The sequence below is a fragment of the Seriola lalandi genome, unplaced genomic scaffold (genome assembly GCF_002814215.2).
Source record: "Seriola lalandi dorsalis isolate HSWRI2012SDOR001 ecotype SW California unplaced genomic scaffold, Sedor1 jcf7180002054240, whole genome shotgun sequence".
NCBI lineage: Eukaryota > Metazoa > Chordata > Actinopteri > Carangiformes > Carangidae > Seriola > Seriola lalandi.
In genome coordinates, this window is record NW_019524793.1 from 857,417 (window position 1) to 869,804 (window position 12,388).

The 12,388-nt window shown below is 41.5% G+C and overlaps 1 protein-coding gene and 1 pseudogene across 2 annotated transcripts in view; both read left to right on the forward strand.

Annotated features, from left to right (window-relative positions):
- The first annotated feature begins 2,426 nt into the window (after window positions 1-2,426).
- metrnla (meteorin like, glial cell differentiation regulator a) lies at window positions 2,427-9,046 on the forward strand. The gene is made up of 4 exons (XM_023404359.2): window positions 2,427-2,766; window positions 4,473-4,861; window positions 7,952-8,011; window positions 8,158-9,046. Exons 1-4 carry the CDS (start codon window positions 2,669-2,671, stop codon window positions 8,469-8,471), a joined length of 861 nt encoding a protein of 286 aa, XP_023260127.1. The 5' UTR covers window positions 2,427-2,668; the 3' UTR covers window positions 8,472-9,046.
- LOC111653728 (myosin heavy chain, skeletal muscle-like) overlaps window positions 8,633-12,388 on the forward strand; it is a 7,447-nt pseudogene continuing 3,691 nt past the window's right edge. The window contains exon 1 of the transcript XR_015437136.1: window positions 8,633-8,662. The product of XR_015437136.1 is annotated as a myosin heavy chain, skeletal muscle-like (transcript). The remainder of the gene's footprint in view (window positions 8,663-12,388) is intronic.

A 12,388-nucleotide genomic window follows, 5' to 3' on the forward strand; every position in this document is an offset into this window, starting at 1 on the left:
AGTTTGGGGACTGCATTAGCTACAATGCAACTTGATATACAATATGACAATCCGAACCGGTGGAGGTTTGGGTGTGTTCTGCTGGGTAATACAAAGACCACTACAGCTTGGTCTCTACCTTAGCTCCTGTGTCCTAAAATCCCACAATGCTTTGCATTGCTCACTTCAGCTGAGGTCACAATCCCATTGTCTATAGCTGCTAATACAGCCTCCAGTCACTAGCATCAAGCAAAGACAAGGAGCGGCTGCACACGTCTGGCAAGCTCACTTCCTCCTAAGGAAGTGAGCTTGTATTCTTCAGCCTCACCCCACGCTTATTCAAGTGACATCACTCAAGGCCGTTTCTCAGATTTTGCACAGCTTCCTCTGGAGCCAGGACTTGATAAAACTTTTCACACAAGCAGTAGCACTTCATATGGTCTGTAAACAGACTGTGATGTGTAGAATCAGTGGAGTTCCCCTTCAATCTTAAAATATAACAAAGAGTGTAATTCACAGACATCATTAGGAAACTCTTACAGGTGTAGCTTTGTTGTAGTGCAGGTGTCATTGTGATGGATCCTCACATGTCCAAACACGCCTTGCGGTTCTGTTACCTCATAAAAAAGTACAGCTCCCAGACTGCCTGCAGTACGGCAAAGGGCTGTACAGAAACCAGAGCACACTCTCACCAGCCAGGCTTCTAATCCAGATTGCACAAACAATACTGAGAAGTTGCTCAATGTTAAAGTTGGGAAAACGGCAGGGAGTCTGTGCAATTTTATTAGAGAGGGAACATTTACAGTCAAACTGAAAACCAATCTGCACATGCATCTGAGGTTTGTGGGGCCCTTTGGTGGAAGGTGGCCCAAGCCAGGACATGTACCTTGCATGTGAGGTCAGTAATCCAGACATGTCGATCACCAACCAGCCACAACCAACTCCAAGTCCTAAGAAACCAGAGAGGAAAAGTAGCAGTTACAAACTGCTCTGGCTTTCCTTGTCAGACGGGTTTCTTTCCCATGCCAAACACCATCCACACGCAAAACATCTTGTTTCATAAGAAAGCGTTGCCATTACTTGAGTGATGAGTACTTCATGTTTACAGATGCATCCCAGCAGTAACGGACCCCACCACTCTACAAGTCCCTGCAGCTCTCGTTGCACTTGGAAACAGCACTATATGTAAACATGTATTAGGCACAGGACTGTCTTCAAACTTTGCCTGAGATGTGTGTGTCATAAAGTTATAGATCAACTGTCAAAGTAACTTAATTATACAAGTTAATACTGATTTAACTATTTTCATTGGATCTTCTGAAATGACTCTCCGACCTGATAGTTGTCTGGAATCCATGCTTTGGTTTTCTGACAATTTCCCACCCATCTTCAAAATGAACTATTGTGGAATAAATCTAAAACGTGGATCCGCTATGACATTAATTTTAAAATCTTAGTCACAGAGCCATCATTATTTGAGAAAAAACAATTTATTAAGTTGTGTTTAGTTAAGCAATACGTATGCCTTTATTCATTTACTCACTAATGTGGCCAATATTTGCAGATGATTGTGGGGCTATGACCAAATGACCAAACCATGATTTTCAATTTCAGTTGGTTCAGCTCTCTGGCCAAGAAATCATCTGGACATAGATAACAGCTAATATGCTCCAAGGTGTAAGTAAAGTAGTGCCCTGGATACAGTAAATGTCTTTGGTTCTTGAACCATGTACACTTTCAAAAATAATCGAATCAACAACAATACAATTGGATGGTGGTTATTAGGGTAATTGCTGTTAATTACTGTTAACACATGACACAAATAACAACCACATTTCAGCCCTTAAATATCAACACCTTGTTGCTGCAAACTATTTCACAGTGAAGTAAAACTGAGCAAAGTTGTGTTTGTGTCAAACTTAATGTGACATAATATGACTTTCTGCAGATTGTCTTAACATGACTTTATTCTTGGGGCAGTTCCTGACAATTTCGCTGGATGCTAATAATAATAATTACTTAACTACTTAAAAAAAAAAAAAAATGTCCTTAAAGATAAAAAAACAAACAAACAACAAAACATGAGCATGCAGGGCTGCTGTTGTCCTCTGCAAACTAAATTCTTGACTTTGAAGCTGCCTTTAAGTGCTGTCAGAACTTTTTCTACTTCTTGTAGGAAAAGATCTGATGTAAAGTTGACACGATTAGAATATAAATTAATTAAAATCGACACCTTTATTCTACCACTGCATAAAAGAGTAACTCAATGGCAATGGTTAGAAAGCACTTCAACCAATTTTATATACTGCAAAAGCACTAGAATTCTGCATTAAGTGTTGGTTTACATTGTGAAACTGGGAAATCAGAGCTCGGCTGAGTACCTGAATGCAGCATTCATGATAAACTGCTGTTGCTGGGGTGTGACGTGGAGAGGCAGTCGGCGCTGCAGAGACGGAGTCAAAGCTCAGCTCACTCCACATTTTACGGAGGCTTGTCAGCACTGGGCGCCACGACCGAGTGTGATCAAGCGCCATAATTCACCCGAACCTGCCGAGGATAAGTGAAGAAACCCCGGGGAACAGCACGGAGCAGTCCGGGGGCACATGGAAACGCTATGTAGCTCGAAACACGGCGGTGGACTTTATCACAGTTTCACTAGAGAGGAGGCGAAGTGAGCGGCGAGATAAACATGCTCACCCCGATGCTGGCCTCGCTGCTGCCTCTTCTCCTTCTCTGTCGGATTTCTTTCTGCCAATACTCAAGCGATCAGTGCAGCTGGAAGGGCAGGTGAGGTTCACCCTGAGCTGTGTGTTGAAAAATGCGAACTGAAATGATTGTAATGAAAGTATGAAAGTGCGCGAGCTGCTGCGACCTGATATGACTGTGACCGAAACTCAAGACACCGCGGTGATGTGAAACCAAGCAGTGAAAAGAGACAGAAATTATAACAAAATACACATTTAGAACAAAACAAAACAAAACAAAACAAACAAACACACGCCTTAACTTAGTTTACAAACTATATTCATTTTGTGAGAAATAAAGTATTGTTTGGTCTGGGTTGCCCTGGATCTATAACAAAATGATCATAAAATGTGACTCAAAAAAGAATTTTAATACATTTGGAGTATGAAAATGGTACAGAATAATACATAGAATTATGACTTATTCCAAAGATCAAATGTAGCATTCAAATCTCAGTCAGTTTCATTATTCTGATGTTGGAATTTTTACATCAGTTCATACTTTTGTCTCAGGGTTGATAAATCCCACAAAAATCTCAGAAATATTCGCAGGATCACATTTACAGATCTGTCAAGAGCTATTAAGTATTTTGGTTAAAGTTTTTAAGCTATTCTTAACAGATTCTCAAACCTCAGGCATTATATTCTGGAAAGTTTCACCTCCCATCAAACATCTGCTTAAATCTGTTTTGCACTTGAGAGGCTGTGCCTCAAATAGTGTGGTTTTGTTTTTCATCCTCCAGTCAGGAGGGGTAGGCGATATTCAGCACTTTGAGTCTTAACCAATAATCTGTTGTTCATTAGTGAGACTCTTGACTAATCTCCTTTAATTGCATGCAGAAGTGATGAAGTTAGAAAGGACTTAATTAGAGGCGTGCTGAGGAGAGCCTGGTTATGGGGCTTCAGCTGCATATGCTCAGCATGTGCCATGGGTTACTTTAGATCTATGGCAAATTTGAATTTCAGCATCTCATTTTCAGGAAACTGGGCGTTTCTCCCCCAGAGTCAAACCACTAGCTTGGCATGCACACACTGGTAGACTGCTGATGGCTTCCTGCCTCTGGCTTTGCCACAGAATGACTGACAGACTGAAGTTTTCAAACCCTGACCAGGCATTAAGTTCTGGAGGGAGTCATTTGGTCATGCTGGCGCCAGAGTCCGAAGTGCTGCCCGGACAAGTCTCTTCCAGTCTCTTTGGTGGCTTGAAAGCAAGGGGAGGTTCGGTGCGTGACCTGCATTTGCACTTGCATGCAGCAGGCCCAGCTACTGTTGCTGCTGTTGTCTGCCCAGAAGCCCCTGTGTCCCTCCATTCATCCATTTCTGCTTCCAAACTCTTCCCAAAGGCAACCTGCCAGTGGTGCATTTTGCCAAAGCTCTAGGAGGAACAATGTGGTATGGGGAGTGTGTGATGGCGCTGAGGTCAGTTTGGCTGCTCCGGCTCGTGACTGGTCATGCAGCCAGTCTTGTGCACAGACGGCCCTTAATGCTTTAGGAGGAATGTGGTCTAATGTCCTCAGAGTCTGCCCGAGGTCTTCACCTTGGTCAGTTAATTCAGACTATAAATGACCAGAAAATCATTTTTAGATGACTGTATAATCCCTTTATGCTGTATTAAAGAATAAGGGTTCAGGATGAGTTTAGCACACATCTTCACAAAGACAGCTTTCACATTATTGGGTTCAATATCTGTTACTTTTAGTGTTGCATGACTGATCTCTGCTGACATCTTTTCCTTTCTTTTTCTTCTAGTGGTCTGACTCACGAAGGCCACGCCAGGGACGTGGAGCAGGTGTACCTACGCTGCTCCCAAGGCTCTCTGGAGTGGCTCTATCCCACAGGGGCCATCATCGTCAACCTCCGACCCAACACGGTCTCCCCTGCAGCAGCTCGCCTCTCTGTCTGTGTTAAACCCTCCACAGACTCCAGCGGCACCAACATATACCTGGACCGCAATGGCAAGCTGCGGTTACTGCTGCGCGAACAGGACCAGGCTCAGGGCAAGGTGCACTGCTTCAGCATCCAGGAGGGAGCGCTCTTCATCGAGGCTGTTGCACGCATGGACATCAGCCGGCGCATCACAGCGTTCCAGTACGAGCTGGTCAGCGACAGGCTGGGAGCAGAAGCACACTCACTGGGTGGTAAGACTTATCTCCTTTTTATAAAGCAATATCAGTGGGACGCATGTAGATAAATGTCCTTTACTTCATCTCAGTAGCCATTGTAAAGGTCTGCAGCCCTCTGATTGACTCCCTCTAGAACTGGCTTCCTTTGTGCTTTGTCCCCTGTGGTGGGTGCTGTGGACTAAATGCAGCCATCTACTGGTGGAAACTTTTATTAAGTAGGACTTTAATAGTTGGAAACTCAACATTTGCTCCAGAACACTGCTAATACTGAAGCCAAAGTCCATTTTTCTGGAGAATTTTCTGTACATTTTGGTTTGGTGAAAATATATTTCATGTCAAACTCAGTGAATATCAATACATCAAAATCTGAAACCTGTAAGGCTTCATGGAAGATAAAAATGTTAATATTTCAACCCATTTCACAACTATCCACACTTGACTCAAAAATGCTACATGGCTCTAAAACGTAATTGTTTTTTTTTTTTGTTTTTTTTTTCGATGGCTTATGTGCAGAGGGGCATGGCCAAACAGAAGGCCTCCGCTGGAAAAACAGCCATCTATTTTCACGCTGCGTACCTGCCAAACCTGCACAGTTTCAAGCTGCGCAACTGTGCAAGCAACTTTTTTCCACCTAAAGCAAAAATATGAGCAGTATCAGGCCCACATCTGTTTTTACGGCTCTCTGGGTTCACATATCCACATCCTGCGTCATTATCTGGCACAGCAGAGAGAGAGAGAGAGAGAGAGACAGAGGCAGAGAGAGAAAGAGGGAGGGAGAGAGAGGGTTAAATGTAGTTGTGTGTGTGTGTGTGTGTGTGTGTGTGTGTGTGTGTGTGTGTGGTTGTTTCAACCACATTAGTGCACTCGGCTCAGCTCTGCAGCTATAATGTGGCGCTCTGATGTGGCCTGAGATAGCACCAGGATGATTCATAAAGACAGTGGTCTCGTGTCATCTGAGGCCTGAACTGGTGGATTGATTGCTCCTTCGCTTCTTCTCATCTTCTTTTTTTTCTCTCTTCTTCAATTTTCCCTCTCCCTTCCTCTTCTCTCTGACCCGCTGTGCTGGGATTGAGTTCCTCACCATCAAGCTGGAATGTATCTTCAACCAGATGTTGGGAGGAACTTCTAGGAGCATATAGGCTTATTTTTCCGCCCACTCCTTCTTTTCTTGCTGTCACTCCCTCGGCTTCCCTTTCAGCTCACTTAAATTATTTCTCCTTTTCTTCCCCTCTCTCACTATTTCCTACCTCTTAATTTCTTTCTTGTCTATTTATCATTCCAGTATTTTTCTTTTCATTCCTCTCCATACATCTTCCCTCTCTCTTCCTGGCTGTTTTATGTGGTTTCTGTCTGTGCTGAGTGGTATTAGCAAGTTGTGCTCCATTACAGTGGAATGCATCAGGGCCCAGATGTTGCAGGGACACTCTGTGCCCCTCCACTCCTCCGCTACCACTCCTCCCATCCCTCATCCCTCTCTGCCTTTGTGAAGTGGTTCTGATCAGAGTGGCGCTGCATGTGCATGGGCCAGAGAGAGATGCTGACTCGGCTCTCAGCCCATTCCTGTGGTTCTGTTTCATGTCTGACATGTGAGCCCCGCTCGACTCTGCTTTGGAGGAAAGAAAAAACACCCCTGGGTTTAGGGCCTCGGCTCGCTGCTCTGTCTGATGCTATGGCAGCACGCAGGCTCACTTCAAAGTGCCTTTTGCACTCTGCTACGGGCTCTGGGCGAGGTCAGCCTCTCTGAAGTCTCCCGGCTCTCCAGCTGTTCTTAAGCCGCCCGAGCTTGTGGCTGATTGATCTCTGATCTCTCTAGTGGTGCAGCAGTGCCTCATGTTGCTACACAAGCTGACCTAAGACATGCTCACCCCTCACCCCTATACGCTCAACTTCAGGCAAGCCAGCTAAAAATAAGCTCCAGCTCTGCTCCTAAAGATGACAGAGGGCACAAATTTTCTTCTTTAGCAAGAAGTGTTTTTCAACTGAATTCAGGGTGTTGGTCTACATATTCTTTCTCTAAACTCGATGAATCTTTGTGCTCAGCTTTATGACCAGATGTCTAAATTAGGGTGGTTTCCAGTCCACCGAACCCACCTGAGTAACAGTTTCAATCATTTCTTCTCTAATTCAGAAGATAGACTGCCCCACCCTCAGCCCACTGCTGACTTGACACTCCTCCCTGCCCCTGTGTGCCACTCTGCTGCTAAGGAAAACCACAGCAGGTCTAGGGCCAATAAAGGCGTTCTGGTGAGGCTAACCACAAGACCACCTGAGTCAACTAATCATTGACTTGACTGCTCTTATTTAAGGCCCTTTCTCCTGCCATAAAACACTGGTGGAGGGCAGGCAGAGTTGCTGCTTTCAAGCCTCCAATCAAAGGTGAAATCTATCCTGGGGGAGGCTATTCACTAGTTATGAAACGACATCCTCTCATGGCTTGCTTTAATTTTGCCCATGCCTCTTTTAAGGCTGGTAAAAACTCTGCTTGATGTTATAGTTGTGATTGTGCTTCAGTCCTCGACAGCATGCTCAAGTGCTAACGGAGCTCAAGTCAGAGATGTAGCCTCTCCTTGTTTCTGTGCTTTCCTCATCCTTTTCATCTGGTCCTTGTTTATCATGGAGTGTCAAGGGGTTCCTGTTGTGGTGGGGAAGCTAATGGAACACCTGCCTTGAGCATTAAACACACACACGCACATGCACAAGTCAGCATTTTTTTAATAAACAATGATTAACTTCTTTTTTACCATCAGCAGCATGCACAGCTCTGTTTGGTGCAAAACCCAGAGCTCATGGTAGCTGAGTCCTGATCTTCCGTCTTTTGTAAATAAATCATTTGTGTGGATGGAAATGTGTCTGTGTGTGTGTGTGTGTGTGTGTGTGTGTGTGTGTGTGTGTGTGTGTGTGTGTTGTGTGACACATATTCCTACATGGCAGGACCAACCACAGTTGTGTGTTTTTGCAAGTGGTACTTAACTGTAAAGTTAACAAGATTTTTATCATGCTGTAACACCCAGAGTGCTAAAGAAGTCATGGATTTTTCCTGTTTCTGTTTGTAGTTGTAGATTTTGGCAACAAACTCATCCACCGTCTTTCTTTATTTCTACTTAGCACCCTGTCAGCCTTGCAGTGATGCTGAGATGCTTCTAGCAGTCTGCACTAATGACTTTGGTAAGTAACAGTACTGTTTTGAAGAATTATAGGCTTCCTGCTAATGTATGGTGGGCAGAAATGTCCAATGAAAACACCATTCTGTGTAGCATGAAATCCAGCTACTGCCAGGATCTAAATCTCGTCTTCCTTTTTGGTGTTTCTAGTGGCACGGGGTAGCATTAAGAAGGTGGAGCAGGAGGAGGAGCACTCGTCCGTCACTGTGCAGATCAGTCACCTCTACAGACAGAAGACCCGCGTCTTTGTATCTGGTGGCGTGAGGGTACGGACCTGGACTGGCCACATCAAGATGCCCCTGCAGTGTGGGGTGAGGTCTGGTGAGGGTGAGTTCCTCTTCACTGGGACTGTGAGGTTTGGGGAGGCCTGGATGGGCTGCGCCCCACGCTACAAGGATTTCCTGCGGTTGTATCATGATGCGCAGCAGCAGGGGACCAACCCCTGTCACGTGGACACTGATTGACTGGGTTACCTGCCCATGCTTGGAAATAAGGACAAGTACTCAGTGGGGGGGAAAAGAGCTGAACCAAGTGTTCATGCTGAGGAGAGAAAAGACTGAGAGACTGGCCCAGTGGCAGCACCTCTCTCCTCTCTTGCTGTCCCGTGACTCTTTGGAAACAATGAATGGAGATCCTGGACGTTGCCAAGCAGCAGGTTAGCTGGACTCATAAGAGAACATGATGCAAAGTGGAATGTGTTCGGACTGCCTTTTCCTGCAGACGAGGAACTCCCCAGGTTTTAAATGTAGCAGACCCCGTTTGGTTTCTATGTGTATAAAATGTGAATGGACATTGTATATTTTGAAGCTCTGTGTGCTTTGTAAAAAGCTTGATGTACAGTTCTGAAGTTATTTCTTATGACAGAAATGTATAAAGTGAAAGCCTCTTATTTTTATTTTGTTTAAAAAATGATTTGCAATTTAATGCCTGAATTCATGAGCTGTTCAGGCTGTACAATTGTTTAAAAAAAGACAAAAACATACCAAAAAAAAGCAAAATCTCTTTTGTTCTTGAGAATAAAAGCTTTTATTCCATGGAACAGTGTTCATGTTTGTGGTGTTTACATGTAACATAGGCAACTGATGAAATCTTCAGTCAGAAATGATTTTTTACAGGGGATCATATTTAGAGCTGAATCGATACATTGATGAGCAGAAAATAAAAATTGATGACTCCATTACACCTGTTTTCGAGCAAAAAAAAAGGCAGATTTATGTATTTGCAGATTTTCTAATAAGAGGATTTGCGGCTCCGCTATGTTTTATATAATTGTAAATTAATCATTTTTCGGTTTTGAACTGTTGGTTGGACCAATTGAGACTTGAAGATGTCACCTTTTATCCTTTGTTGACAATATAGTAACCAAAAGATTAATCTGTTAATTTGGAAGATTGGTTGGTTAATTGATAATGAAAATAATAATAAAAATAAAGTTTATCATATTTAATTATATTAAAAATCCCAGTTAAAAGCAAAATTTTCTATAATTTTCCATCTTGGTGTAGATGGATATAGATGGATAATTTCAAATCAGATATATAATATCACAGTGGTGCTAATGGGTTTTTTTTCTCCATATTTCCTGGTTGCAATGAAAACACCATCATATGATGTGCATTAGCCTCCTCTCAAAGCTTCACCTCAGCCTTGAGCTGGGACTGTCTGCCAGGGGTACAGAGAGATTGATATCAGAGAGTTGGGGTGGATTCCTCTGCGCTGGTTCCTGTGGTGATGGGGGTGGCCGTGTGTCAAGGTCAATGTGAAAGGCCTCTTTGTTCAAGCGCAGCAGTCTGGTATGAGAGAGAGGACTGAAGACAGACCTGAATACAGCCCTGTGACTGGGAACGCAGCAGAGAGCAGCACTCACCAACCACACTCCAAATTTTGATTGGCAGGCACAATACTGCCCGAGCTCCCTGTTTAAATAAAAGCTTTTCATTTTCATCACCTCAAATAAAACACAAGGAACCAGTCAGGTTATTGGAAACCATAGCTGGGCTACCACACCAGATGATGCAGCCTGCGAGCCAAGCTTGTTAAGATGACATCCAGTTCATGGCTGAGGCTCTTTTTGTCTGCCTTTTCACTTGAACGGAAATGCACCTAAAATGTCTTTCAATAAGTTGCCCCACATAGACAATTGCTTTTCCAGACAGCACTGTGCGTTGAATTGAATGTCTAAATTCCAGCTGAAAGCCAGCGATCCCAGAATTGCTCACTGGGAAATGCAAACAGAGTTTCTATGGTAACGATGCCTTACTGCGAACCTTCTCGCGCTGGCTTTAAGACTAGGAGCCTTGGAGGAAGAGGAGGAGGAGGAAGAGGGTTAGTTGGCTGTTGGGTTTTCGTTGGTCCAGCTGTCCTGGTAGTCAGACCTCCCTCTCTCCTTCCTCTCAGGCCAGCCAGCCTTGCTCTGCTTGGATCATGTGGCCAACAGCAGCTGCTGGTGACAGAGGCAAAAAGACTTTCAGGTGATTCCACTGCACACATAATCAATATAATAAAAGTGTTGATGGCGTGCTCTGTACTCCATTTAATCCAGTGCATAGACTCTCTCTCCACCCTGATCTGCAGTGAGGATTCATTCATTAGCACTGATCATTAACAGGAGTAGCATTTATCTTATAAAGGTTTATTTTCAGTAGAGCTGCAATGATTAGTCAATTAATCAATTAGTCAGCCAACAGAAAAAGTCTTCAGCTTTCTTGATAATGAATCTGTCTATACTATGACGTTTTCAGGATATTTTATGCCTTACTATACTATGATGTTTATTTTAGCATTCATATAATAGTAGTTCACTATAATATGAACTTTTTATGAAATTTTATGCCTTCCTATACTATGACGTTTTTATGACATTTTCATGCCGTACTATACCATGACGTTTATAGACGTTTTTATGCCTTACTATACAATGGCAGTTTATGTCATTTTATGCCTTCCTATATTATGACGTTTTTATGACATTTTATGCCTTACTATAATATGACGTTTTTATGACTTACTACACTATGACGTTTATTGATTTTTTTATGCCTTACTATACTATGACATTTTTTAACGTTTCCATGCCTTATTATACTATTACATTTATAGACGTTTTTATACCTTACTATACAATGCCATTTTTTGACGTTTTCATGTCTTATTACACTATGAAGTTAATGACTTTTTCATGCCTTACTATACTATGATTTCTTTATGTCTTACTATACTATGACTTTTTTATGACATTTTATGCCTTACTATACTATGACGTTTTTATGCCCTACTATACTTTGACGTTTTTACTAAATTTTATGCTTTTTTATACTATGATATTTTTTGACATTTTTTTAACTTACTATACTATGACATTTTTTGATGTTTCTATGCCTTACTATACTATGACATTTTTATGAAATTTTATGCCTTACTATAATATGATATTTTTATGACATTTTAATCCTAACTATACAATGAAGTTTTTATGCCTTACTACACTATGACGTTTATTGAATTTTTTATGCCTTACTTTACTATGACATTTTTATGAAATTTTATGCCTTTCTATACTATGATATTTTTTAACATTTTTAAGCCTTACTACACTATGACATTTTTATGAAATTTTATGCCTTACTATACTATGAAATTTTTTGACATTTTCATGCCTTACTATACTATGACATTTTTATGACATTTTCATGCCTTACTATACTATGACGTTTTTATGACATTTTATGCCTCACTATACTATGATATTTTTAAAAATATTTTTAAGCCTTACTACATTAAGATGTTTTAATGCCTTACTATACTATGACATTTTTTGACATTTTCATGCCTTACTATACTATGACATTTTTATGACATTTTCATGCCTTACTATACTATGACGTTTTTTTGACATTTTATGCCTTACTATACCATGACGTTTATAGACATTTTTATGCCTTACTATACAATGCCAGTTTATGACATTTTATGCCTTCCTATATTATGACGTTTTTATGACATTTTATGCCTTACTATACTATGACATTTTTATGACATTTTCATGCCTTACTATACTATGACGTTTATGACATTTTTTGCCTTACTATACTATGACGTTTTTATGACATTTTATGCCTTATTATACTATGACGTTTTTAGAATTTTATGCCTTACTATACTATGACGTTTTTATGACATTTTATGCCTTCGTATTCAATGACATTTTTTGACATTTTCATGCCTTACTATACTATGATATTTTTATGACATTTTATGCCTTACTATACTATGACATTTTTTGATGTTTTTATGCCTTAATATACTATGACGTTTTTATGACATTTTATGCCTTACTATACAATGCCAGTTTATGACATTTTTTGCCTTACTATACTATGAC